General features: G+C 44.5%; 1 protein-coding gene across 5 annotated transcripts in view; it reads left to right on the top strand.

The window, feature by feature from the left end:
• The window catches only part of Myof (myoferlin), a 150,386-nt gene that overhangs the window by 58,290 nt on the left and 65,379 nt on the right, over positions 1–26,717 (top strand). For 4 of the 5 annotated variants that reach the window (XR_008223175.1, XR_008223176.1, XM_052762975.1 and 1 more), the window contains exons 6-21: positions 1,762–1,928; positions 2,543–2,671; positions 4,152–4,214; positions 4,294–4,344; positions 5,490–5,520; positions 6,054–6,169; positions 6,928–7,054; positions 9,196–9,299; positions 12,156–12,224; positions 12,325–12,368; positions 13,934–14,016; positions 16,335–16,373; positions 17,836–17,960; positions 19,211–19,327; positions 24,524–24,701; positions 25,985–26,109. Coding sequence is in view for 3 of the 5 variants with exons in the window: in XM_052762975.1 (XP_052618935.1) it covers positions 1,762–1,928; positions 2,543–2,671; positions 4,152–4,214; positions 4,294–4,344; positions 5,490–5,520; positions 6,054–6,169; positions 6,928–7,054; positions 9,196–9,299; positions 12,156–12,224; positions 12,325–12,368; positions 13,934–14,016; positions 16,335–16,373; positions 17,836–17,960; positions 19,211–19,327; positions 24,524–24,701; positions 25,985–26,109 (1,568 nt within the window). In the remaining 2 variants the exon portion in view is untranslated. The remainder of the gene's footprint in view (positions 1–1,761; positions 1,929–2,542; positions 2,672–4,151; positions 4,215–4,293; positions 4,345–5,489; positions 5,521–6,053; positions 6,170–6,927; positions 7,055–9,195; positions 9,300–12,155; positions 12,225–12,324; positions 12,369–13,933; positions 14,017–16,334; positions 16,374–17,835; positions 17,961–19,210; positions 19,328–24,523; positions 24,702–25,984; positions 26,110–26,717) is intronic. The other variant, XM_052762976.1, reaches the window with a different exon arrangement.

Genomic DNA, 26,717 nt, shown 5'->3' on the forward strand with positions numbered 1-26,717 from the left:
ATTTGGAAACAGTACGTGTATGTGGTTGGTTAAGACGAGGTTGTCCTGATTATGGCAAACTCCAGATCCCATGACTGGTGTCCTTAAGAGATGAAGTAAGGGTACTCATCTGTGCAATGAGTAGGTCACATGATCACAGGCACCAACTGGAGTGAGGCATGGCTGCTAAGAACCACTAGGGGCCACTGTGTGGGAAGCGGCAGGAGAACTCTTTCTCAGAGGCTTCATGTGGAATATGCCTCGGCCAACACCTGAGAGTTCTCTTCCAGAGTCTAGAGCTGCCAGAGAACATTGCTTCAAGCCACGCAGTTTGTATATCTTTGTTAGTATAGTGCTGGGAAGATGCTACACCCCTTCAGTCAGCAGTTCCTAGCTTGGCATTGTGCTTTGTGGTCATGACAGAGTCAGTCATTGTTTGTGGCTCTGGGTCACATCCATGCCCGGGTCTCTTTAGTGTACTGTGCCAGCATAGGTGCTAGCATGTTGGTAAGGAGACAACCTGTGCAGAGGGTGTGTTCAGCAAGACCTTGGGGTTCCCTCACCCTTCATGGAACACTTCCTGTTGTTCAGCCCTGAAAGGGGGAGGTTCAGGATCCAAAGGTAGATTGAACAAATGCTGCTATTTTTCATCTTCTAGGCTTTCTTAGATTATATTCTATAGACAACCAGGAGTTTGAAGTTTTGTCACGAGTGTGTCTAGAGGTCAATGTCTGATGACTTCCTCAGTTCCTCTTCACCTTATTCTTTGAGATGGGAGTCTCTTATTGAACCCGAGGCTCACTGATCAGCAAGGCTGCTTAGCCAACGAGCTCCAGGGATCTGTCTGGCTCTGGCTCCCTCAGCACTGGTGTCGTCCTCTGCTGAGTGGGCCGTCTTCCCACCCCCTTTCTGTCTGTTAAGAAATGAAAAGCTCCAGTGTGTCAATAAGTTTCAAAGATTTAGTGAATGGAAGAGAGGGGAAGGAGATAGGCAGGGCTGATTTTCAGTTTTGTAGGGAAAGAAAAGTTTCTGCGTGGTTGAAGGCAGGAGGAAGGTGACAGTGAGAAGCAGCCACTGGGGGTACTTAGGAGTTAAGGGGCATTTGTGGAGTAGGACCGTAGAGACAGCAGAGGGTGGGGACATTAACCTGCTAAGTGGGGAAAACTTTCTCCCTTGAATCCGTGAAGTGGCAGGGAGGAAAAGGAGGGGGCAGATGAGTGTTGAAGGAACAGACAGGAAGACAGGGGCAGGACGCGGCCACTGTGGCTACTTGGCAAGAAAAGGGAAGTTTTCATCTGCCATGGGGGCACTCTTGGCGATCACGATGATCATGAATGAAGAACCTGAGCAGGAGGGATCCCAACGTGACTCCTGGGTCAGTCTTCAGAGGAAGACCTGCAGTGAGAAGCAGGGGGTGGGGGCTTGAAGTGTGTCTACAAGTTTGGCTCTCCATGGCATTTCCTTATCTCTCTAGCCCCTGATCTGAAGCTGGCTCCTGAGACAAGAGCTCACATCACAGCCAATCCAAGACCACAGTACTCCTCTCCCTGGGCTCTCTGATGTGCTCTTGTTTCATTGAAGGCAACCTGACCAATGATCCTAAGACACTATGAATGCATTTTCTTAAAGAAGCTGTAGCTAAGCCCCAGCCTGCCACTCAGGGCCACCAAAAGCATCTCCTTCACCTGCTACCTTGAGAACAGGACACGTCCAGGAAACCAGGGTGCTAGACAGTTACAGGCTAAGGGTCATTGCTAACTGGACCCCCTTTCCATATTTCAGAAGAAGAGGATGAAGACCAGGGAGATGAAGACAGGGTAGATGGTATGGTCAGGGGCCCTGGGCCCAAGGGGCCATCTGGGACACTGTCAGAGGCCCAGCTTGCTCGGAGGATCACCAAAGGGAAGAACAGCCGGCGGATGCTGTCCAACAAGCCACAGGATTTCCAGGTGGGAAGGGATCTGCTGCTCTGTGTACTCACTGTCACCCATGGCCCATGACCCAGCCACTGCTGTGATGTCAGGATAGACCCACTCCTATGGGAAGGGCTCATCTGCTAAAGGGGATATGGGGGGTGAACCCAGAAAGGAGAGTCCCATGCCCTACAAGCACGAAGGGTTTACTGAGAGAAAACAAGCTGTTCGGAGTGATGTGACCAGAACCTTCCTTCCCTGTTAGTAGGTGGGAGCTAATTAGCAAAGAATAGCAGCAGCTCCAGTACCTGTTGCGTTTTTTCTTAGCTCTCCGCATGAATGCATCGCAGAGACACTTGAAGACCAGGCGAAGGGCTACAGTGCTGGGACCTCAGCCCGCCCTGCTTTTCCCAGGCTAGCTCTGCACCCTTTCTCCTGCTCAGCTGGTCTGGGTTGAGAAACCCAGCCACAGTTCCCATGTTGGAGATGGTCAGAGATGGCCCCTTCTAGACTGAGGGTCTCAGTACAGTAAAAACTGCCTGCTTGGTTTTAGCCATCCTTGTGAGCCGGATTGCTGAGGCGACGCCTGAGGATTCCTTCGCACCATCCAGTCGGGAAGGTTTGGTAACAGTGCTGCTTTGTGCTTGCAGATCCGTGTCAGAGTGATCGAGGGCCGACAGTTAAGTGGCAACAACATAAGGCCCGTGGTGAAAGTCCACATCTGTGGCCAGACACACCGAACAAGAATCAAGCGAGGGAACAACCCGTTTTTTGATGAGGTGAGTGGGCGGAGAACGCGTGGCCCGGCTCACCCGGTCCGTCCTGTTTGTACTCGCCCCTCCTCCTGCCAGTCCCACCCGGTTCACAGAGGAGGGAAACACGGGGCTCAGAACTGGAAAATCTAACACAGGGCTCCGGGGTAAAGCGCCGAGAGGTCAGAGCCACGTGGGCCTGAAGCCATCTAACCAGCTTCCACTGATTTCCGAGTGCCCGTGTCTCCCTGTGGGTCCCTTCAGCCTGGTGATGGAGCACGTGATGTCACCTGCACCCACCCTAGCTCTTTTAGATTGCAGAACGACTCTGAAGGTTGACCGTGTCACTCTGCGATCCGTATTTTAAGAGGTGTCAAATTTTGCTTGGCTGCAAAAATTAATTCCTATTAAAGGAAAGCCACATGAACAAAAAAGGTCTTGTTTTTCTTTGTACTGAGAACACAGCCCATTCTGTTGACTTTTGTGAGACAACTCAGTGGTGCTTAATGCCTTACCAGTCATCTCCGACACCACAAAACCATAACTGGGTATGGGCAGGAATGATTTAGGAGCCTCTCAGAGGCTAGCTGGGCTACGCTGAGGAGACACAGCTCTGAGCTTCCTGGGGCCTGAGCTTCATACTCTGCTCTCATGCATGGCCTTTCCTAGTCTCTCTTTGTTTCCTGCAGCAGCTAATCCCAGCCCCAGGTCTGCCTTTGTCTTTTTTCCTGTCTACATTCACAAAAAAGACTAGTTTCTGTACCCTGTCTCTTGTCTTGTTCAAGTGAAATAAGGAACCCCACTTTCTTCAAACCTGTCCTTCTTAGGTAGAAGACAGACAATAGCATATAGATGCCTCCAGATGCCGGTGACTTGGGGCTTTAGACATGAGACCTGTCAGTTAACACTTTCATCATATAGGCTTTATGTTCACTAAGCTATTGTAAGGAGTCCAGCAAGAGTCTCCATCTTCCTCAGAGTTTTCATACTCATCGTCCTAACCAAGTCATTAACTCATTATAACCAATAACACAACGAAGTGACATAGATACCTTCTGCTTGTGTGTCCATGGTACCAGGCATTGAACCTGAAGCATCGTCCATGCTAGGTGTACCCTGATCTATATCCCCAGTCCCCTCCCCCTTTTATAGGACACATATGTTAAACAGAAATGATAGAACTAAAAATATTAGTGAACTAAATGGGCATTCCAGCCTTCAGCACCCACTTTAGTCAAAGTGATAATGTGGGATAACCTAGATCTATTTTAGTTAGCTAGAAATGCCTAGTGCTAAACAAACAAGTTTGCTTGTAATGTTAGGTAAATGTTTATATTAGTTATTTCTCGTGTTTTCCTTTGCCAGCATATGGAGATGGGTAATGTGTTCACATGGCCATACCTAGTTCTGAAAGTGTTTTGTCGTCTCTCAGACAAACTCTCAGCGTCAGATCCTCTAGACCCGAGTCACCGGCTAATATGTGAATGTGTTCTGTGTCATTTGACAGTTGTTTTTCTACAATGTGCACATCACACCTTCCGAACTCATGGATGAGATCATCAGCATCCGGGTAAGGGGCTGGGGCATGAGGACACCGCTCACTGACCACTGGATGAAGGCCATCAGCTCACCTCTCTCCTGTCTTCCAGGTTTATAATTCCCATTCCTTGAGGGCAGATTGTCTGATGGGGGAATTTAAGGTGAGTGGTAGCAGCATACTTCTTTCAGTTATGTAAAGATGAGAACTCTCATAATAAGGAATCTGTTGCACGAATCCTAAATGGTCTTACAATAAAAACTCGGTCTGGCATCCAACTTTTGGGGCACAAGTTCACAAAAGGAGTCTGACTCACAGCCAGGCCTCAGGGCACACATCTTGGTGACATCTTAGGGTTCTAGGAAAAGTGCAGAGACACCATGATTTTTGCTGAAGGCTTCACGAGTCTTGTCTGCCCTCAAAATATAACACTAATAGTTATGTAAGTCACCATAAGCAAGGTGCCTTGGTGTGTCACTGAGAGTCCTTGCCAGCTCCCCTCTGTGGATGGAAGCAAAGCCACTGTTAGAAAGAGTGTGCTTGGTGCTGACAAAAAGCCCCTCAACTAGCTGCACTCACCAATGACCCCAGAGCTCTGTCTGCAAAGCCAGTTGTAAGCGAAATGAGAAAGAAAAGTGAAATTGAGCAAGAGAAGCCACACTTTTTAAGTAGTTCTCACTGGGCCGATTCTTGATGTTCCCTCAGCAGTTCTTAGAGGATGAGCTACCTTCTGAAGGAAGAAGTTCCAGTCACTAAAATGCTCATAGGACGATCCGGGTCAGACACACCTCTGGTCATACCCCTGCCTGCCTGTCACCTGGGTGAAATCTCTTAACCACTCTGATCCTCAGTTGTGTCATCTGCAAAATGGAATCATCACTATGAAGATGTGGAAAGACATCATGGAACTGTCCAATCAGAGATCAGATTAGTGTTCACATTAGTGTTCACTGGAGAAGGAAGTTTGGACAGGAGACAGGGCCAGGTGATGTCCTGCAGGGTGGTTAATGGTCCCAGTTTCTCTGGTACTTTCAGTGCTGAAACTAATAAAGTCTCAGGCAAACTGGGACATGTGGGCCACCCTGCTTTCATGGTCTCTTCTAACCCTAAGTCTAGTTCATTCATTCAACAATGATTCATTAAGAGTCTTCTGCATCAGGCATGGTGCTGATACAGAGTGGTTGAGGTGGAAATTTAGGTCTTGGAAATTTAAGAGCAAGGGTGTTGTATCTAAACATAATGCTATTTTCTTTAAAGTGAATAGACTTGTTTTAAAATCTATTTAACTTGCTTTTAACTTTCCCCCAGATTGATGTTGGATTTGTGTATGATGAACCTGGTAAGTAATGTCCTTCCTATCAACTTGAAGTCTCAACTCCTAATTCTAAAGAAAATTCTAGAGCTTAAGAAAATCTCAAAGATTGAAGAAATGTCTTTTCCATGGCGAGGATTAAGTTCAGGTCTTCATAAATACTAGGAAAGAGCTCTTCCATAGAGGCATACCCCCCAAATCTATCACAGGAATAAGGAAACACTGTTTCTGTAATGGGGAGAATGCTGAATGAGAATAGGTAATAGCAGGTGAATACAGAGATCTATTTTTATTTTATTTTAACACTCATTAATAGGTAACGTCTTTGTTTTGTGATGGTTTCCTGATCTTACTAAGATCCAATAGTGAAAGTGTTACACAGTTTGAAGAATCTTGAAGAGTCTTGAAGAGTCACACCAGGATAGGAGGGTGGAACTAAGGTGTGGGCAGGGAATGAACGTGAGATGTTGCTATGTGGGCTTGATCAGGGAATTGGTTGAAATCACAGACCTGCTGGCACATCTTTAGAATGTCCCTGTTCTTTTGTTCCTTTGTGTTAGGCCATGCTGTCATGAGGAAATGGCTTCTTCTCAATGACCCAGAAGATGCCAGCTCAGGTGCAAAAGGTTACATGAAAGTCAGCATGTTTGTCCTGGGGACCGGCGACGAACCCCCTGTGAGTCCCTCATCCTCTACCTTCCGTTATTAAAAAGGAATTAAGCAAGCGGGCTGTGAAACAGAGCTCAGACTCCAAGCTGTCACCCTTGCCCAGGATTCTTCCAATGCCAAGAAGCTGCCCTTTCTGCTCACTGATTACCACTGTAGCTCAGGTTCCTTCTTGGTGCTCCCTAGCGTTTGTGAGTCTTTCTTTTAGGGGACAGGGGTGCTGAGTCAGGGTCTCATGTAGCCCAAGCTGGCCTCAGTTCTGGCTATGTAGCTAAGGTTGGCTTTGAACTTCTGGTCTTCCTGCTCCACCTGCTATGTGCTGGGATTACAAGCATGCACCACAGCATCTAGGAATAAGTGTTTAATTCAAGAAATGTGTGTATGTTTAATAATTGCCTTGCATCATTAGAAAGACTTGAACCCACCTTCTGTGCAAGGATTCCTTACCTCATCACTGCCTTCTACCCGAAGGGTTAGTGGTAGTTCTGAGAAATCTAGAAACTAGGAACAGGACTGGGCCAGAGAGAAGCCAGAACACAGGAATATATACACATCCTCAACATGGGTGCTCATGAGACTGTAGAAGGATGCAGAAACATCGAAGCATTGATGTTGTAGAGGCTTTAAGGATGAAGGAAAAGTAGTGGGTAGACCTTTAAACTCCAGACATTAGAGATCATAGTGGAGCAGTTCTGGGCATCAATAGCTTGGTTTCTTTTGGAAATGCTTCTTCTTATATGTGTGATTTTAACCACGTGTCTCTGATAGCCCGAGAAACGAGATCGTGATAATGACAGCGATGACGTGGAGAGCAACTTGTTACTTCCGGCTGGCATAGCCCTCCGGTGGGTCACCTTCTTGCTGAAGATCTACCGAGCCGAGGACATCCCCCAGAGTATGTACTGCCTTCGTCACGCGTGGGGGTTTCAGTAGTCTTTGAGACGGTACATGTTGAACTCACTCTGAGTGCTGATGGATGCTCCTTCCGTAGGTTCCCCTCTGAAAGGCCTTCCTGGATTTACTTCCATTCATCTGGCCCCACTGAACGCTTTCTGAGCAGCTGCTGGGCAGCCATTGCTCATCCATGTTCCTTCTTGAGTGCCTGCCTTTGATCATTCTTTTTTTCCCATTACATTTAGTGCATGTACGTGTGCGTGTGCATGTATGTGTGTGTGGGGGGGCATAGGTACATGTGCCACAGTACACATGGAATCAGAGGACAGCGTGAAGGAGTCTGTTATCTCCTCCCATCATGTGGGTCTTGTAAGCAAGAGTGCAGTGAAACCACTGAGCTGGACCACTCCATGGATAGAAAGAAAGGCTTATTGGGGACCAAATTGCCAAGGCTCTCTCTTGGGGGCCAGAGAGAAGCAGGGTGAGGTCTTTGAGCTGATTCAGGCTGTTCAGATTGACCCAGAACTAGATGTCCTTACCCGAAGTGGGTGATCTAGAAGGTGGACTAAGGGAAGCTCCTAGTAAACAGAAAGCCATCTTTAGGCCTCTGTTACCCACTAACAGTCCTTCCGTTTACATGGCTAAATCCCTCTATTTTTAGGACATTGTCACCAGAACTGCCATTTTGGGACCCTGATTTGGACCTAACAGATCTCAGGGACTGAATTCAGATTGTAGGGCTTGGAGGCAAGTGCCTTTACCTACTGAGACATGTTATTGGCCCCTATCAACCTTTTTTTCCTGAAGAAAATGTAAAATTATATAGCAAAAAAAATGTGTTTACTATTGAACTATTAAATATGGCTGAGCAGTGACCAGGAAAATGGATCAATGAGTAAAAGTGCCTTGCTCTGCAAGCTGGATGATGTGATTTCAGGTCCCCAGAACCCAGGTGAAAGATGCATATGGTGGCTTATACAGGCCTAGCACCCCTAAAGCTAGATGAGATGCCAGACAGGGTTATGCCCCTGAAGCTGGGTGGGCCAACTAACCTGGAGTACACAGCATAGCAGCAAACAGCTGAGGAGACCCCACCTCAAACACAAGTTAGAAGATGAAGCTAGACACCTAAGGTTGTCCTCTGACTTCTACACGAATGTCATGGCATGCATGTGCCCTCACATACAAAACGTGTACACACACATTATATGCACATATATATGAACAATAAGTAAGTAAACAATATTTTAAGAGGTATTGAGCAAAGGATAGTTAAGTCTCAATAACTATGTCGGTCCCTATTATGAGACATGTTTAATGAGAGATTGGCCATTTTAAAGCAAATGACTTACAGAGATTTCACTTGTAGGGACCAAGCCAACCACTGACTATCACTGCTGCCAACACAGCATCATTTCCGTCTCCCCTGCTGGGCTCTGGGGCACAGGACTCTTTCCCAAATCCCCAGGTGGCAGCACAGACCATTCACATCTTCAGGATTTGCTTCTTTTCCTAAGAACTCTTTCCTCCTTTCAAAGATGCTAGAATGTTCCCATACTATCTTTCCCTTAGAAATGTCTTCAATAGATTAAACTTAGCTTCACATCATTCTCCCTACACTGGCCCATTCAATTGATTTCTGTCCACTTTGGAGTTCTATGAAACAGAGACACCCACATTTGTAGTGTGTCGATGTGTGAGAACTGCCCGACTTATGAATATGTTGACTTTTCTTGCATTTCTCTAAAACATCATATTGGGCCGGTATCATTTTGACCTGGTACACATTCTCCAGATTGAATGAAGGCCTGAATTTGACAATTGCCTCTTGCCCTAACCAAATGGATGTCTGGAATCCTATTTCTTCTTTCATGAATGATCAATTCTTTTTAACATAATAATTTATCAGTTTATTCTTCAAGACACTCTATTATTTTAAAACTTCCAGGGAGAAAACATGTTCTTCCTCTTCCTCACTCCCTCTTCCCCCTCCCACTAGACAAAGAGGGCTTCTGCTGCTCATGCTTGCCACCCCAGAGAACAATTCTTCTTAAAGTTCTTTTGACGTGTTGGGGAAATGTTTAACTTCATTGTTTGAAGAGAATAGGTTTGGTTTCTGCCATGTGACCTGTTCCTTTCCAGTGGATGATGCCTTCTCACAGACGGTGAAGGAGATATTTGGTGGCACAGCAGATAAGAAAAATCTCGTGGACCCTTTTGTAGAAGTCTCCTTTGCTGGGAAAAAGGTTTGTATGTGGTCTAAATGTGTGCATCTCTTACAACAGACATTTGAAGTGCTATGATTTCCTTGGGGGTGAATTCCTGGTTTTCTTTGGTTAGTAGCTCCAGTCAGTGGGCCACTCTGCAGCGAGATGTTTTATTTGAATCTGGCTGTGCCAGATTTCTCCACAGCCTTATTTTGGGAGTAAAAGGTATAGTCAACTCAATTAGAAAATTCTACATTTTGAAGATTAGAACAGCGAGAGCTACCACTGGACTGTTGTAGTTATTTCTCAGGTTATTTCTATTCTCTTAATCTTGGGCAAAACCCCCAGCCAGCTATTAATCATTCTGTTGCTGAGATAAAACACTCTGACTAGAAACACCTAGGGGAGGAAAGGGTTTGTTTCGGCTTCCAGATCAGTGCCCATCATTAAGGGCAGTCAGGCAGGGGTTCAAGCAGAAACTGGAAACAGAACCACACAGGAACACAGCTTACTGGGTCAGGCTCTGGCTGGTTCCCTGGTTCATGCTTAGCTAGCTTTCCTACACGCCCAGGATCACCTGCTCAGGGAACGGTGCTGCCCCAGTGGGCTGGGCCCTCCTCCATCAACTAACAGCCAAGACAGTCCCCCACAGACGTTTTCACATGCCAGTTGACCTAGGTAATTTGTGAAAAGGACTTTCCTCTCAAATGACTCTAGACTAAGTCAAGTTGAAAATCAAAGCTTACAAGGACACCCCCAACTCCTGACTCTGTCCTATTGGGTTTCTCGCCTTCCATGCCCTAACAAGTTGTTGAGAGAGGAGAGGAGAGCTGAGAAGCCTCATCTTAGACCTCTGGAAAAGTCAGAGAGACCCTTGGTATAGGGGAGACCACATCCATCACGGAGATGGTCAAAGGTGGAGACTTTCATTTCATAGAATGACATGTCCTGGAAGGTTACAGGAACGAAGAGCCAGCACCTTCTTTGTGTTGGAGCTAGTTAGTTATGAATGCAAGAATCCTAAATACATGTGACTGGATAGGATTTCCTAAGAGGGTCACTGGAGATGCAGTGGGAAAGCCCCTGCCCCTGGGATAAGATGAAGTCTGATTCGAACTGCAGACTTTACTCCACAGGCAGCCACACTCCCTAACTTAACTCCGATAGTTTCAATTTCCTAAACTGTAAATGTGAGTGCTAATGGTCTCATAGGATCGTTGAGTTGGTTAATTAGTTTAAGAAGAAATTCGTCTCGTGTTCTGGGAATGTGGAAATGAGTACACGGCCAGCCATAGTTCTCACAGAGCCTAGAAGACACTCCCTGTCTTAATCTGTTTCCTGTTGTTGGAACAACATACCCAAGACCGGGTAATGTACAGAGTAGAAGCCTGTGTGCCTTGTGGCTTTGAGGCTGGAAAGTCCAGGAGCACAGCACGGATGTGTACTCAGCATCTTGTAAGGACCTTCTACTGCACTGTACTGTGGCAGAAGGGCCACATGACAAGAGAGAGTTCATGTGACAGTTCAAGTCGCTTCCTCTCCTAACAAAGCTACTAATGCCATCATGGGAACCTCGTTCTTATGACCTCATCACTTTTAATTTTCTCCTAAAGTCCTACTTCCAAACACTATGCACATAGGAATTTAGATATTGAGTTTTCAACTTGTGAACTTCAGGGGAACCTATGAAACTGTCACATGGTTAACAAACAAACAAACAAACAAACAAGAACTGGACGATTTTAGTCGGTGCTTAGAACCACACAGAAAGCAAAGTGACAGAGAGTGATAGATGTGTATTCGCATGTGTCTGTGGGTATCTGTGTGTGTGTGTTGGGGTGGTGGGTAGTTAGTGACATTACCAGGTGGCACACCTTGGAAGAAGTAACATTTGAGCAGAAGCCTGGATGTGTAGAGATCCTGAGGAGCAGGAGTTTCCAGGCAGGGAGAGGAGCATGGGAGAGGCCATGAAAGAAGCATCCCTTCGGGGAAGGAAAGCCTCTGTGACTACAGGAAAGCAAGCAAGGAGAAAGTGAGATGTGCAGTCAGCAGGGGTGGACAGGGAGGGCTTTGCGAGGCAGGGAGAACTCTGAATTTCATTCTAAGGGAACTCTGGGGGACCACAGTAGAGTGGTGTAAGAGTCAGGAGGCAGGAAGGCAAGTAAGGAGACAAGTGCAGATGCTTGTGAGGAAGAATGTCAGGATTTACTGACAGGTTGGGTGGGATGAGGGAGGAGGGGAGAAGGATGTCTCACTGACTCACTGTAAGCTTAAGCAACTGAGTGACTGGAAATGCCGAGACAGGAGTAGACAGGGAGCTGGTGAGTGGGATTGAAAGGGCTGGTTAATTAATAACCATGAGATGCTTATCAAATAGTATATAACAAATGCTCAGTAACCTCAGTTCCTGTTATATTCACTTGTTAGACATCTAGTAAGTGAAAACTTGAAGACATGGATAAAAAACAACTTTTAGTGGACAGGAGAAACAAAGGTCAATGCTAAACTCAAACCCTTGTCATATTTTACACAGTTATTGCCAGAAAAAATAAAGTTCAGGCCTAAGGTGTAGATGTACGTGCTCTGTATGTGCAAAGCCCTGGTTCAGTCCCTGTCACTAAGACAAAAAGGGAGGGGTCGGGAGACAGGAAGACAGAGAGGAAGGAGAAGGAGAAGAGGGAAGAGAGAGAAGGAAGGAAGGAGAGGGAAGGGAAGGAGGAAGAAAGAGGGGAAAAGGGAAGGAAGGGAGGGAGGGACGGAGGAAGGACTTAACAGGTTACTAAATATATAACCAATAAATAGACTGCTAAAGTCACAATCATAGGCACACACATGGAAAGCTGTTAGCAGTTATAAATGTGACTGTCTACTGGTTTTCTTTGGTGATTTTTGCAGGTTTGCACAAATATAATTGAGAGAAATGCAAACCCCGAATGGAATCAAATTGTCAATCTTCAGATCAAGGTTCGATTTTCTTTTCTTTCATTAAAAACTAAGAATATTGACTCCACTAGTTAGTGAGTAAATGAAGAAATAATTACCTTTTTCTGTTTCACTTGAACAGTTTCCCTCCATGTGTGAGAAAATAAAACTGACCGTATATGACTGGTGAGTTGACGGTGTGTTGGATTTAGCAGTAAAGTTAAGCATCTGGGGACCCCGTGCATTGCTTTAGGTGGTCTAACTCACACCATTTGGTGTATTTGCCATTCTTTCACCAGAAAGCAGAACCTGGAACTGGGTGGTAGGGGGTTCTTTAAAAAACACAATAAAACAACAACAATAACAACAACAACAGTAGCAGTAGTAGTAGTAGCAGTTGTAGTAATAGAAAAGGCTTTTCAGAAATGTTTTTAGATATCTTGGTTCAATTGTTCATAAACAAAATTAGGGAGGTAGTCACCCGAAAATGCTCAAAGGTAAGAAATTAGGAATTTTAATTTCATTAGGCTGTCCAAAATAGATTTCAGAAAGAGAATAGACTGGTACTTAGGAAGAACCACCAAAATGTCTGAAAAAAAAATCTTTTTATTATAAGAAGGAAAAATCAATAAAATTGCTTACCTGAAGGCAAGACATTTTTTTTTTTCATTAAGTCAGGCGTGATAGCATGTGTCTGTGATACCAGAATTTAAAAGGCTGGGGAGCATTGTGAGTTCTAGGTCATCCTGGGTTACATAGTAAGACCAGGGCTCAAGAAAAGGGGAAGGGGGAGGAGGAAGGAGGGGATTTGTTGTAGTCTTCCTACGAGACCAACTTCTCAGAACCAACTGGCCGTCATAAGACCACTCGTATAATGTGCTTGTTGGATGGAGTATTCAAATGGCAGCCCTCAGCCCTCTGAGGAAGAAGCATGGGCAAACATGATGGTCATCATCATCTCCATGGTGACTCTGTGGGGCGGGGACTGCTCTCAGCTTCACTTGACAGTAAGGTCACTGAAGCCCAGAGAGGCCAGGTGGCTTGCCCATGGACACTTGGTGATTCCGGACACAGCTGAGCTCACATGCTGCCTGGTGGCCCCACATTTCTCCTTTGGTCCAATGCATCTGACTTTCATGTGAAAGCCCTATTGGTACCACAGCAAGATGACATCCTAGGTGTGGGAGAGCAACACTTACTGTGTGACCCCATCACAGCTGAGAGCTGCAGCTGAGATCTAAATGTCCCCTTCTTTAATGTAAAAGTTTCAAGGCATTGGATCCTCTGCTTCATGGCAGCAGAATGAACGGTCAGATTGGATCAGGGTTTCTAGAGAAGCTGGAGAGTCATCAGCATTGGACTCACAGGCTGTGTGTACACTCCTGGACACTAGCCCAGGTTTCTTGAATTGAGCTTGGGTGCATGAGGATGGGAAGTTCCCACACAATCCTTAAGTACAGTAAAGCTCGAGGCCACTGAATAGCATTCTTCTAACTCTTCTGTTAAGATTATTGAAATGAGCCGGGCGGTGGTGACACATGCCTTTAATGCCAGCACTCAGGAGGCAGAAGCAGGCAGATTTCTGTGATTTAGAGGCCAGCCTAGTCTACAAAGTGAGTTCCAAGACAGCCAGAGCTGTTGTACAGAGAAACCGTGTCTCAAAAAAACCAAAACAACAGCAACAACAAAAAGATTATTGAAATGAAGCCATAACTTCACAGGCAGAAGGTGTAACCTTTTGTTTTACACAGGGACCGGCTTACCAAAAATGATGTCGTTGGGACAACGTACCTATACCTCTCTAAAATTGCCGCCTCTGGGGGAGAAGTAGAAGGTAAGTCCCTTGTGGGTCAGAGCGAGGCAGGATTCAAAGCTTCTAGAAAAGAAGGGACCAAGGTGTCCAACAGTTTCACGGTTAGGGAGTAGTGCTTATACAGAGAGCATGAACCGAGGTGGTCACCTAGGAACAGGCTTGATGTCTTAAAAGGCAAGTGTGTCTGGGCCTGATGGCACAGGACTCTAACCCTGGCTGCAGAGGGGGCTAAGACAGGAGAATCACATGTCTGGGCTACATAGGAAGGTTCGCTTTAGCCTAGGCAACTAGACCTAACAAGACCCTGCCTCGAAATAGGAGCGAAAGGTAGGGCTGGCAGTGAGGGTGGTCAGGAGAGCGTGCACCTAGAGAATACAAAGCGCTGCACCCAATCCCTGTCCCCCCACCCTCCTAGCCTCCCAGCACCCCCTCCCTGTCTCTCAGGTGAGAAAGTGAGCCCGGTGAGCCGTGCCAGTGATGGTTGGGTGATAAACAGCAAAATGATTAACGATGGCAGCAAACGACAATTGAAACATTTTTAGGTTTCTTGCTCGCATCCAAACCCTTTTGGCCAGGAGCTGTTTCAGAATTGTCCTGATCGGCAGGATAGAGTGTCCACACACTATTGTACCTGTTGCTACGGTGTGGTGCATATCCAGGGATTGAAGTGAAGAGAAGGAGAGCAGTTAAAATGATAAGAGAAAAAAATTAATGTAATCGGAGTAAAACTTGCAGCCTGAGTGTCCAAGGGCCAGTAGATTAAACATACTACTGAGTAAAGTGAAGTAATTTGGAATAAAACCTTGTCTTGAGAAACTCGAGTTTCCTTTTGCCCTGATTTTATGTTTTAAGTAGAGCATCAATATGGGGATGGAGAGATGGCTCAGCGGTTAAGAGTACTTACTGCTATTGCACAGGACCCAGGTTTGATTCCCAGTACCTTCAAGGTGGCTCACAACCATCCGTAACCCCAATTCCAAGGCCTCTGATGCCCTCTTCAGGCCTCTGCAGGCCCTGTACATATGTGATCCACATATATACATGCTGGCAAAACACATAAAATAACAAATAAATAGTATCAATCCCAACCAATGTCAAGAAGATGGAAGGTCTTCGAGATAAGATAAAAAAGGCACCAGATTCAGATATTGAGATGTTAAAAAGAAAGGCAGTTATAAATCTCAGGGAAAACTAACGGAAATGCATGGGTCAAATATAAAGCCACATGTGGCATTATTTTAAGCAAACAGTTGAAAGTCAGAATGAGATTTCCACCTGCACATTTTCTGCTGAAGGGATCATACGACTGGAATTTCAGCAAAGGGAATGGAATCATGGCCCCTTTCTCTGCAGAACACAACTATTAAAATGGTTACTAAAACATAAGAACTACTTATTTTCTTTTTTCTAAAACCCACAGCCTTAACTCTGAACAGAACATAAATATCATCACCCTTCTCAAATGTAAAACACAAACACAGAACATAGAGATGAAAAGTGGACAGAGGAAGGGTAGGTGTGCTCAGAGCCTCTTTTTGTTGATTGGGCAGCATGAATGCACCCACTATAGGTTACAGAAAACCAATAGAGGTTAAAAAGGGGCCATCTGTATAGAGAATGAGTAAAAGTAACCCAATCCATTTGTTAAGTAGGGAGTCACTAAATAATATCTAAAGGTAGTAGTTCAAAGAAATACTGGTGAAAGTATTTTACTTCATGATAACATCAAAACCAAACCCAGAAATTGTTACAGGCAGTTTTCATCGCCCTTCTCTGAGAATTTTTGCCATTACAGGTCCTGCAGGTAACCTGGTTCAGGGTCTCAAAACAACAAGGAGCCGCCTCCCCTGACCCCATGCCTCCTCCAACCCCCGTCTCCATGTACACAAAGAAACAAACCATGCTTTGCATCACATAATCCAGGGTTAACTACAGCTGTTTGCTTATATTACCTCAAACCAAATTAACTTGCATTTTCTGGCCATGGGCCCAGCTAAAGACATGTAAATGTTTTATTAAAAGCATGCTGTGTCGTTAACTTCACCTGCTTCCTATGGCTGTGGGGAGCCAGCTCTTCTCAAATGCGGGCTCCTTGGAGCTGGTGAATTTGGATTATTCACGTGTGCTGGTTTTATCATTTGTCCCAAAGCTTGGAGCCAGCTGACATTTAACTGGTAAAAGTATGAATTCAAAAGGCTCGTGGGGTTTGGGTGTGAGCTGGGGATTCGCTGCTGTAGATAAGCAGCTTATTCAGCACAGAATCCGATTAACTTTGCAATGTGTGTTTTATACTGTCCACGTTTCTCTTGTTTTTAACCAATCATATTTTTACTACATAGATTTCTCATCTTCGGGAACTGGGGCTGCATCATACACAGGTTTACGCTTTGTAATTTTGCTGTCTTCTAGAGCTTTCCTATCAACTGTCATCTTACTAAGAATATATTAATTCATTGCCTTAAAACCTTTTCTTTGATGTTTCACTGTCTCAGATACCGTTTTCCTAGAGTTAGAATGTTCCATGAGTGGTGTGTACTTGTCCTGCATGGCTAAAAACTTAAAGTTAATTTGATAGCCAGCCCTTGTGCCATGTTTCATATTTTCAACTTGATGCGCACCGTTCTGTGCGGCTTGACTGCAAATAACTGTTTGTGAGATACGCTACTTTTTGTTTATGTTCGGTGGGTAGCGATGCGGGGCACTACTAAGTCAATAATTCTAATGATGTGTGATGTACCTTTGCCCCACTTCTGATGTGACTCTCTAGGTTGGAAGAACGAGTACTTTCCACTTTTCAGGCCTCCCCAACAGGAGATATCATAACATGTCCCTTGGTTTGTGCAGTGCTCACTATTTTTTGCAAGTTTGCTCCGTGTTGGCCACCATAATTCTCTTAAGGCAGATGCTAGTGTTCCTCTAATAGATGAGGTTCTGAGTTAGAGAAGCATTGGCTTTAGCAACCTTCTCATATGAATATTTTTTTTTCTAAGACTCTCTGCTTCAATCCTTTATTCCTAAACAATACCCTAGGCCTATTCCACTGAGTGTTACAGACATAAAATCAAACTAGTGAACCAAATTTGACCTCCATGTACTGTCCAAGCATGTTGCTAACTCTGCTTTTTGGAGAAAAATCCACTTCCACTTGGGAGCTATTCAGACTGCTGAAGGAGGCTCTTGGATCCCCCGTGGTCACCCACGGTTTCCTCTGGCTGTTCCCTTATATTGCTCTCAGTACCCTTTATTGAGGGGCAATCTTGCTGAGTCCAAGTAGCAGAGACAGAGCCTATCAGATGATCATCGGAGAGAGGAAGCAGTGAACGGCAACCTGCTTAACACTTCCGGATATCGTATGGTCCTATAAGCATAAGGAACTCATTGATACATTTTAAAATTTCAGTGTATTTTTAATAGCACCTACTATACTACTTAAGGTTAAGTGACATTTTTATGGGATATATATATATAAAGTAAATCTGGTACATCATTTAAATAACTTCTTAAAACAGTATCTTTTACTCCCAAATATGACAAAATATTTAATGTCAGTTATAAACTTGCAAAAAATGTGAAGACCAACTTATGGTTCTTTTGTTTAAATAACGTTCTTTTCATGAAGATAAGTTTGCTGAATTATCCCAATTTTTTTGGTCTACCATCTTAAAGTGATAGTAAAATGGAAATATGGCAGGTCCCACAGTATTCATAATTTTCACTAATACAGCTAATTCACAAACTAGAGGAAAAACTTCATCTCACCTAACTGACTAATAACTAACATTTATTTCTGTGGTTTGAATGTTAAAGACCTGAAATCTAATGGCGATGTTTATGTCTCAGCAAATACAGGGGAGACAGAGGTGGGCTTTGTCCCAACATTTGGACCTTGTTATTTGAACCTTTATGGAAGCCCCAGAGAATACACGGGATTCCCAGACCCCTATGATGAGCTGAATACAGGCAAGGTTAGTTTCTCAATGAAGACTGTGGTTACCGGGTACTGGTTAATGGGATTCCTTCTTATAATAGCAATAAACATCTCATGTAAGGGTGCCAATATTCCCCACCCCTAACACAGACCTACCATTCAGCTGATAAAGTGTTAAAGGAGAGAAGTCTTACACTTCTTAAGACTTAGAATTAAAGAATAGAAAAGGATCCTGGAAGGCCAGGCATAGTAGTACACATCTTTAATCCCAGCATTCAGGAGGCAGAGGCAGGAGGATCTCTGTGATCTTGATGCCATCCTGGTCTATATAATGAGTTCTAGGCCAGCCAGCGTTACACAGCAAGACGCTGTCTAAAAAAGGAAAGAGAAGAAACAGATTCTGGAGACCAAGTAATCAAGTACTGGGGTAAGAGGCACACCCATGTCCGTCTAGTCTTCAACTTTACGTCGATGGAAACCATCAGCAGCCAGTGCTGGCTTCCTTCCTAGTACCACATTGCACTGCTTCGTCCCAATGACCGTCCATGAATTGGCAGTGACGTGACTGTGGAGATACCACGCTGTCCTTGAGCTTCATTTCACTGATGGGGAATTCTCTTTTGACTACAGTAGAAGCCAAATGTCTTTTGATTATTCCCCCAATACTCAAAAAAAAAAAAAAAAAAAAAAAAAAAAAAAAAAAAAAAAGGATTATCGATAGCCCTGGGAAGGGAACAGTAAAGACAGTGAGGAATTGGGAACCTTTCATTTCTCTCCAGCAGATGCTATTGGCAACCACAGCCGAGTGTGGTGGGAGGCGTATCCACTCTTGACTTGTACTTTAGCATACCCAGAGCATCTTCATCCTCTGTTTCCTGGCCACTCAGAGACTTGCCTGGTTGCCACATGTCGGTTTCTTTATTATGAGAAGAGGAGAAAAAGGTCCAAGTTAATAAACACAAATGCAGGGCTGTTCTGATGAATTAAGATGGAGGAGACTTTGAGCCTGTTCTCTTCACCACCCTGCTTGAGGAACTCCTTCCAGACCCAGAGCATGGCTTCAAGACCTCTGGCCTTAGTCAAGATAAGGCCATTTTCTGCCCTGGCATCTCATGGCACCATTTGGAATCCATTTGAAAGTAAATGGCTCTTCCTTCAGATATTAAGGACTTAGATTAGTAGGAATTGCTAACTGATTCACTTAGGGTGTTAGGACATGGAGAGAATTAGGTAGACAGAGGTTGCAGTTCTTGCCTATGGGGACAATCCTGTGTTCTTGCCTTTCAGGGAGAAGGTGTAGCCTACAGAGGCAGGATCTTGGTTGAACTGACCACTTTCCTTGAGAAGAAACCACCAGAAAAGAAGCTTGAGCCCATTTCAAATGATGACCTTCTGGTTGTTGAGGTAAATGTCAGTGTGAACATTGTGTGGGATGGAAGGGATTGGGGGCACTAAGAGTTACCTGTGGGAGAGTTGGAGAAAGACTTGCTTCATAGTAAGTCCCTCCAACATCCCCTTGATACATCCATGACAGCCCTAGGAAGATAATGAGGCTTGCTTCAGCCACTGAGATGTTAATAGGTGTGTCAACCTTTGGCACTCCAACCAAAACTGGACTTAGACAGCTTCAGGGCAGAAGGATTCATTTGGCTCACTGTTTCTGTGGGTTTGGTCCATGGTTGTATAGTCCCATGCAGACTGGACAGAACAGCATCAGGGAAGGAGTGTGTTGAGGGGTTCCTTCATTGTGGGCAGACAGCAGAAAGGGGAAAACAGAGAGAGGCCAGGATCTCATAGTCCCCGTGAACTGTTTCCTCCAGCGCCTGCTGTCACCAACTCCTGATTATGCCATCGTGAGATAAACTCAGCAAGGGATAATCCAGTAATTATATCCAAGACCTGATGATCTATTGTCTATGGAAATACAAAGAAATATCCAGAGGCGTGACCAGTCTCCTAGGTTTGTTAATCCAGTCAAGTTCTAAATCAAGACTGACCACCACATACTCTACTGTACCTGGCTAGAACAGAGTGCCCAAACAGTCCTCTTGGGTGGAGAGGATGTGAGGAAGAGCTGTAACATGAATCTTAAAAGATCTTATTAATAAAAACAAACCAGGAGCCAGGTATTGGGGTGAACGCTAAAAGGTCAGAGAAACAGAACAAGTCACAGCTAACCTCACCTCGCCAATTCCTCAGCTGATCCTGTTTCCAGAATGAATCTCAACTGAACTGCTGCTAAAAGCTTAAAAGCTTAACCAGCTCTAGTTCCTGGTCTTCATGCCTTATATATCTTTCTGCTTCCTGCCATCACTTCCTGGGATTAAAGGCATGTGTCATCATGCCTGGCTGTTTCCAGTGTGGCTTTGAACTCAGAGATCCGGATGGATCTCTGCCTCTAGAAGGCTAGGATTAAAGGTGTGTGTGCCACCATTTTCTGGCCTCTATGTCTATCTAGCAACTGTTCTGTTCTCTGACCCCAGATAAATTTATTAGGGTGCACAATATATTGGAGAACACAATATCACCACAAAGAGCCCCTTCCCCAAATGGCACAGGTACCAGAGTTACCCCTTTCCACTTTCACAGGCAGCTGCTACATCTCAGGCTTCACAGTGCTGAGGACATGCCTACTTCCGACTGCCATTACAATGGTTCTAAGCTCCTTCCTCTTCAAGACAAGAAGTCTGCTAAGTTCACCTCTGTTTCTGAGACTCTCAGGTCAATGTTCTGAACTGCCTGGGAGAGCAAGGAGCTCACTGATACTCCCCTGCCCAGGGCCTCTCCTGGCTTGGTTTAGATTGCCCTGGGCCCACCAACTTCCTCAGGCTGCTACGCCCTCCATTCTGAGAACTGGACAGGGCTTTCTCTTATTTTCCCACGTTACAGAAAAACTAAGCAGCAACTTTACAAAAGAGGTCAGCTCTGAATCAAGTAAACAGTGGGATGGCTGGCTTGAAGTGGCTGTTCTCAGAGCCCATGCGCGCAGGCAGCTTTTGTTAATCCTGAGACTGGCCGGAAAAAAACCAGTTCCACCACTTTGGGCCAAATTTAAAGCAAGCTTTTATTAAAATATTAAATACTGACGAAGATGAAATTTGGTCAGGACCACTCCCTGGAACTTTCCAGCTGAGTGGCCTTGAGACATGTGTTGTCGGGGACAAAACTTATAGGTCACAGTACTTTCCCATGAGGCTTTTTTTTTTTTTTCCAAGAACTACAATTCCCAGAATCCCGAGGAGTTACCTAGTCCTTGGGCTGGTAGGGCTTACATGTTAACTTAGGGTATAACGCTTTCTAAATCCCTTATTGTCAGTCTTCCTGTCCATTGCCAGCCTGCCTTCTTACAGCTGGACCCAGCTGGTGCCTTGAACACTTCTTTATCTCAGTTTGTCATGAGCTGTCAGCTGAACCAGGACAGTTTCCTTCCTTGAAGTAAGCCGATGTCTGCCTGCCGTAAACTCTGCATGTAAACTTTAGCATGACTGACAGGGAGACCATCTACTCACTGTAGCAGAGACGCTTCCTTCTCCCCTGCACTCCACGGCCTCGTTCACTGGCTTGCACTAGGACAATGAAGTCAGGCTGGTATCTAAAGCTGTACTGATGGACTTCCCCGTCAGACGTGTTTGGAACATCTGGAGTGCAGCTGTTGGGCTGCACCAGTCCTCTCGCTCTTTCAAGAGCAAAGGATAATGTTCCCCCATTCTTCCTGGGGTTGCCTTTCTCTTCACCCCTCACCTACCCCTTATTTATCCCTCACGGGAAGGAAGCCACAGGGCACAGCTCTACACAAGAAAAGAAGTATTTCTCCCCCCAAGTTAGCAAATATCATAGCCTGGGCAAAAATTCCCTCTTGGAGGTTTATGTTACCATATAGAGCGAATCAATTTAGGTAATATAAATAGTAAAAGAACCATAGTAGGCATTTACTTTTAAATGTAAGTAAAGACTCACCCACAAAATTTTCCAAAAAGAAGGATAGATGATCTGCTTTGAATGTAGGTTCACGTCTGCCTCTAGAATCAGGGATTGCTTACAGCTCTCCTAAAACAACTTTTCTGTGTTGACGTAGCAAGCTTAACATTCTTAGGATGGATATTTGTTTTGAGCCAATCTCTTAAAGTAGATTTACAGGCTAGCAAAGTAAGTCATTATGAGATAACTGGAGTTATAGGCAGTTGTGAGTGGCCATGTGGGTTCTGGGAATTAAACCCAGGTCCTCTGTAAAGGCAGTCAATGCTCTTAACCACTGAGCCATATAGGGGACTATTCCCTTCTCTTTCTACTTCTACGAGACTACAAGCTGACAGAAGTTCTCACAACAGCCAGGTATGGTGAGGCACGCCAGTAATCCCAGCACCTAGAGCCTGGTGCAGGAGGGTTGAGTCAGCCTAGGAAGAGTGAGAGCTTGTCTCAAAACAAACAAACAAACAAACAAACAAACAAATTCTTGAAACAGCCCTCAAAGAATTAAAAATAGGACCACTATAGAATCTCTCAACTGTACTTCGGAGTGCAGATTCAAGGGATTTGAAAGCAGGGGCTCACACAGACACTTGCACATCCGTGTTTAGAGTGATGTTATTCACCAAAGCCAAATGGTGGAAGCTGCTTGCATGTGCATCACTGGGTGACTAGATAAACAAATGAAGTGTTTTCATATAACAGAACAGTACTGGGTAAGAAGGGAAGTATTTTCCGACGTGCTACGTCATGGGTGATATAGAAGGCATTGTGCTAAGTGAATTATGTCCGGCACAGGATAGGTAACTGCATACCACACATTCAAGGAAGCTGACAGCATGGTCGCATTTAGGGACAGAAAGACTGGTGGTTCCAGCAGCTGGAGGAAGGGAGAAATGGGGAAATTTTACTGGATGAATGTAGAATGTCAGGTTTGCAACATGAGAAGAGTTCTGTGCCTGGATGGTTAGCGAGCAATTGTAGTACAAGATGCACTTACTTGATGCTCTTGAGCCAGACTCTTCAAATGGTAAGTTCTACTATACGTATTTTTACCATGTTTTTAAAATGGTATAATGAGAAAGGTACCATCTATAGTGATGGAGACATACATTTATGTTTTGTTAGGAAAAGACCATTAAAATTTGGGGGTAGGGGGCTGGAGAGATGGCTCAGCATTTAAGATCACGTAGTGCTCTTGCAGAGGGTTTGGTTCCCACTACACATATGAGGACTTACTACTGCCTGTAATCCCAGTTTTAGGGTACCCAACACTGTCTTATGACCTCTGTGGCTGCTGCACAGACACGGTCCACATGTACACACTCAGGCACACACATACACATAAAACATTTTTTAAAAGAAAAAGACAATTTAAATAAAGCAATAGGTTCTGGGAGGAGTTGGGGAGGTGACTATTATAAAAATACATTGTATAAAATTCTCAACGAACTAATAGAACAATGATAAAAAAAAATGAGCCGTGATCAATGACTAGATATTAACGAGATATTTGGTTTTGATTGAATTGAGAAAAAATGTCTCTAGATGGTGTACAAGAATTCTGATCACTGTGTAGACAAGATACTCGAGAAGGGCTTTCTGTTTAACCTAATGCTTTCATGAAGGGCTTCATTTAGTGATGGAGAGCAAAGGCCTCTTTAGGAGCTTCGGGGAGCTCTGAGAGCTCAAAAATAGAAACATCACCAAGAAAGACATAAGAAGAATTGTCTGATTATACTTAATAAATAAAAAGAGTCTTAGGGTTTTTTTTAAATGCTTTTGAGGCAGTTGTCTGGGTATCTCTATAAATAGGTGGCCAAATTTTTGACTCATACGAGCCAGAAGCCCCACCCACAATTAGTGATCCATTCAACTGAATAAAGCCATGGTATAGATAGAGAAAGAAAGGGTCACCAGTTAGGTTACTAATGGAGAGAGAGAAGAGAGACTTGAGGTGGAAGAGAGAGAGAATACAATTTCACTTATTTTCCAGTTGAAAATTAAAATCTTGGTTGTTATTTCTGATTAGAAAATTAAGACTTCAGTGACTCAAAATATCAAATGCATATAAATTAGAAAATTAAATTGCCATTATCTCTCTGCCTTCTACGATAATATTACTGTTAGAAATTTGAGTTATATTCTTCCAGACCTCCCTCATGTGCATCAATATTAAAAAAAATATTTAATGAATTTATTTTAAGTATAGGAGCTAGGGATGTAGCTCCCTGGTGGAGTACTTGCCTACCATGTATAAGGCTCTGGGTTTAATCACCAGCAAAACTAAGTAATAATAAAATTAAATACTCCCATTTTCTATATTTGCACTAGGATTTACTCAAGTTGTTGTAGACTTCATTCTATTATGACAGTAACATAATTTGTTTAAACAGTGTTTTGTAGACACTTATATTGTTCCCCCTCTTTCAACCAGCTCCGTGGTGATAAGCCTAATACTTGAATCTCTGCCCACTTATGTGAGAGGTGGGATTGATGAATCCAAGAACATTCCCATCTGGCATTTAGTGCAGCACTAATTAACTGGGCTTAGAATTGTATTTGCTAGCAATCTACATATAAATACAGAGAAATGAAATGGTACTGAGCCTTGGATCTACTCCCATTTTATAGAAATACCAGCGAAGGCGGAAGTACAGCCTGTCTGCCGTGTTCCATTCAGCCACCATGTTGCAAGATGTTGGAGAGGCCATTCAGTTCGAAGTCAGCATTGGGAACTATGGCAACAAGTTTGATGCGACCTGTAAACCTTTGGCGTCAACAACTCAGTACAGCCGTGCGGTATTTGATGGTAAGACTGGTGTTAAGTGTCTCTATTTATTCTTGCTTATAGTGGGTATGTCTCAGGACAAGAAGCACACACTGAACTTTCCCTCTGGCAGCCATTATGCTCAGCGTCTCATTGGTTAATGTAAGTGAGAAAAAGGATTGGCGTTTAGGAACCCACAAGAGTGGTTAACTTGGGGGCCAGTGAGATGGGGGCCAGTTGGGTGAAGGAGATTGTCAGCAACCAGACAACCTGAGTTTAGTCCTCAGAACCCACAAGCTGTTCTCTAATCTCCCCACTCCTGTGCACCACCCCAACTGCATGGGCAAGCTAGCACACGGGCGGAGAGGGGATGGGGATGGCCCAACCCAGATCCCGTTTCCCAGGAGCTGAATCTCAGGTTCCCAACCTTTGCCCAGGCTGGACACCAGATCTCATAAAATCCCAAGATGGTGACCCCGCTAAGTATACCATTCCTTAAAGCAGCTGTACCCCACCAAACCCAAATCTCCCTTAGATTCAGTAGCTGACAGAGTAGTACTCTGGTTCAGATGCTGGCAAAGCCAGACTTCGATCCTCACTGTTACTCACCCAGTCCCATCACCTAGTTCTCTCTTAAAAGATTCTGTTTTTCTTTTTAATTATATGTTTATGTGTATGGGTCTGTGCACATAAACAGTCCAACAATATTGCTATATTTTACCTACATTTTTGGACAAGATGATTTAAAACCTAAAATGCCCTAAAAATGCCAAGTACTTAGTCTTAATTACAGAAAGCTTCTGAGTAATGCCAACCCCATGCAGGCAGCCGAGGTTTGCAAAGACGGGGTTGGAGTGGGGTGGTCGCTCCTCTTGCAGCAAAAACAGTCATTTAAAAGGATAATTGTCCCGGAGAAAGAGTGAATCCAACCTCCAGTGCCCTCTCCTCTTGTTACAATGCATGTGATGGAACCATCGTGGATGTTCAGCTGTTGATCCTGAGATTATTGCCCTCTGTTTGCTGGTTATTTTAGAGAGAGTTACAAAACAATTGGATGAACCATCTATTCCCCTGTTGCTCAACTGAACAAAACTGATGAATCAGGATAGTGCCCGGGTGTGGCTCCGTAGTAGAGAACTGTCCTAGCTTGTGTGAGCTCCTGGGTTTAATCTCCAACACCCAAAACAACAAACAAACAAACCCTGGCCAAGACCATTCCCCAACCATGTGGATTAATGAGTATCTCTGTCAGCATGTCTATTTAATAAATAATGTTGCCCACTTCAAGTGTCCAGTGTTCACTGACTTCTGACACTCTGTACCAGGGAACTACTATTACTACTTACCTTGGGCCCACACAAAGCCAGTGGTCACTCTGACTTCCTATTGGGAGGATATTAGTCATCGCCTGGATGCAGTGAACACTCTCCTAGTCATGGCAGAACGGCTGGTGAGTTATCTTTCCTGCATTTCCTTTTACCAATCAGCAAGTTAAACACCAGTTAATATACAAGCTTGGCAATTGTAGCACAAGAACTTAAAGTACAATGGTCGACAGGTAAGAGCAATTTCTGACTAAGAGCTGAGGAAAACGGTATGAACCTAACGGATGTTCATTGGGACTGGGGCCAGGCTCTTTCCCCGTGGTTGCTCTACTCATTACGAAGGAATTACCTCAGTCCATCCCATAAAGACAGCTCACCACAACATCCACCCTCCAGCCTAAGGGGAGGGAAAAACGTTAGGAGAAGATGACAAGGACCTCTCACCAGGAAAAACCCAGACGTCATGCACTTGATTTCTGCTCACTTTCCATTGGCCAGAATCCAGTCATATAGCTACATCTAACCACAAGGAAGTTCAGTCTTAGGCTTATGCGAGCACATGCCAGGATAAAGGTTTTCTTCCTGAGAAAGACAGGAGGATGCAAAAGGCTGGAGGACAGAGGAAAGGGAGCTCATGGTGTTGCCGTGATTTATACACCAAGAGTGCTTTGTTCCGATAGCTAGGTGCGACCTGTAGGACTTCGCTGTTATTACAGTAATACCTTCTGAAGAA

The sequence above is a fragment of the Peromyscus californicus genome, unplaced genomic scaffold, assembly GCF_007827085.1.
Source record: "Peromyscus californicus insignis strain IS unplaced genomic scaffold, ASM782708v3 Scaffold_4__1_contigs__length_199733344, whole genome shotgun sequence".
Lineage (NCBI taxonomy): Eukaryota > Metazoa > Chordata > Mammalia > Rodentia > Cricetidae > Peromyscus > Peromyscus californicus.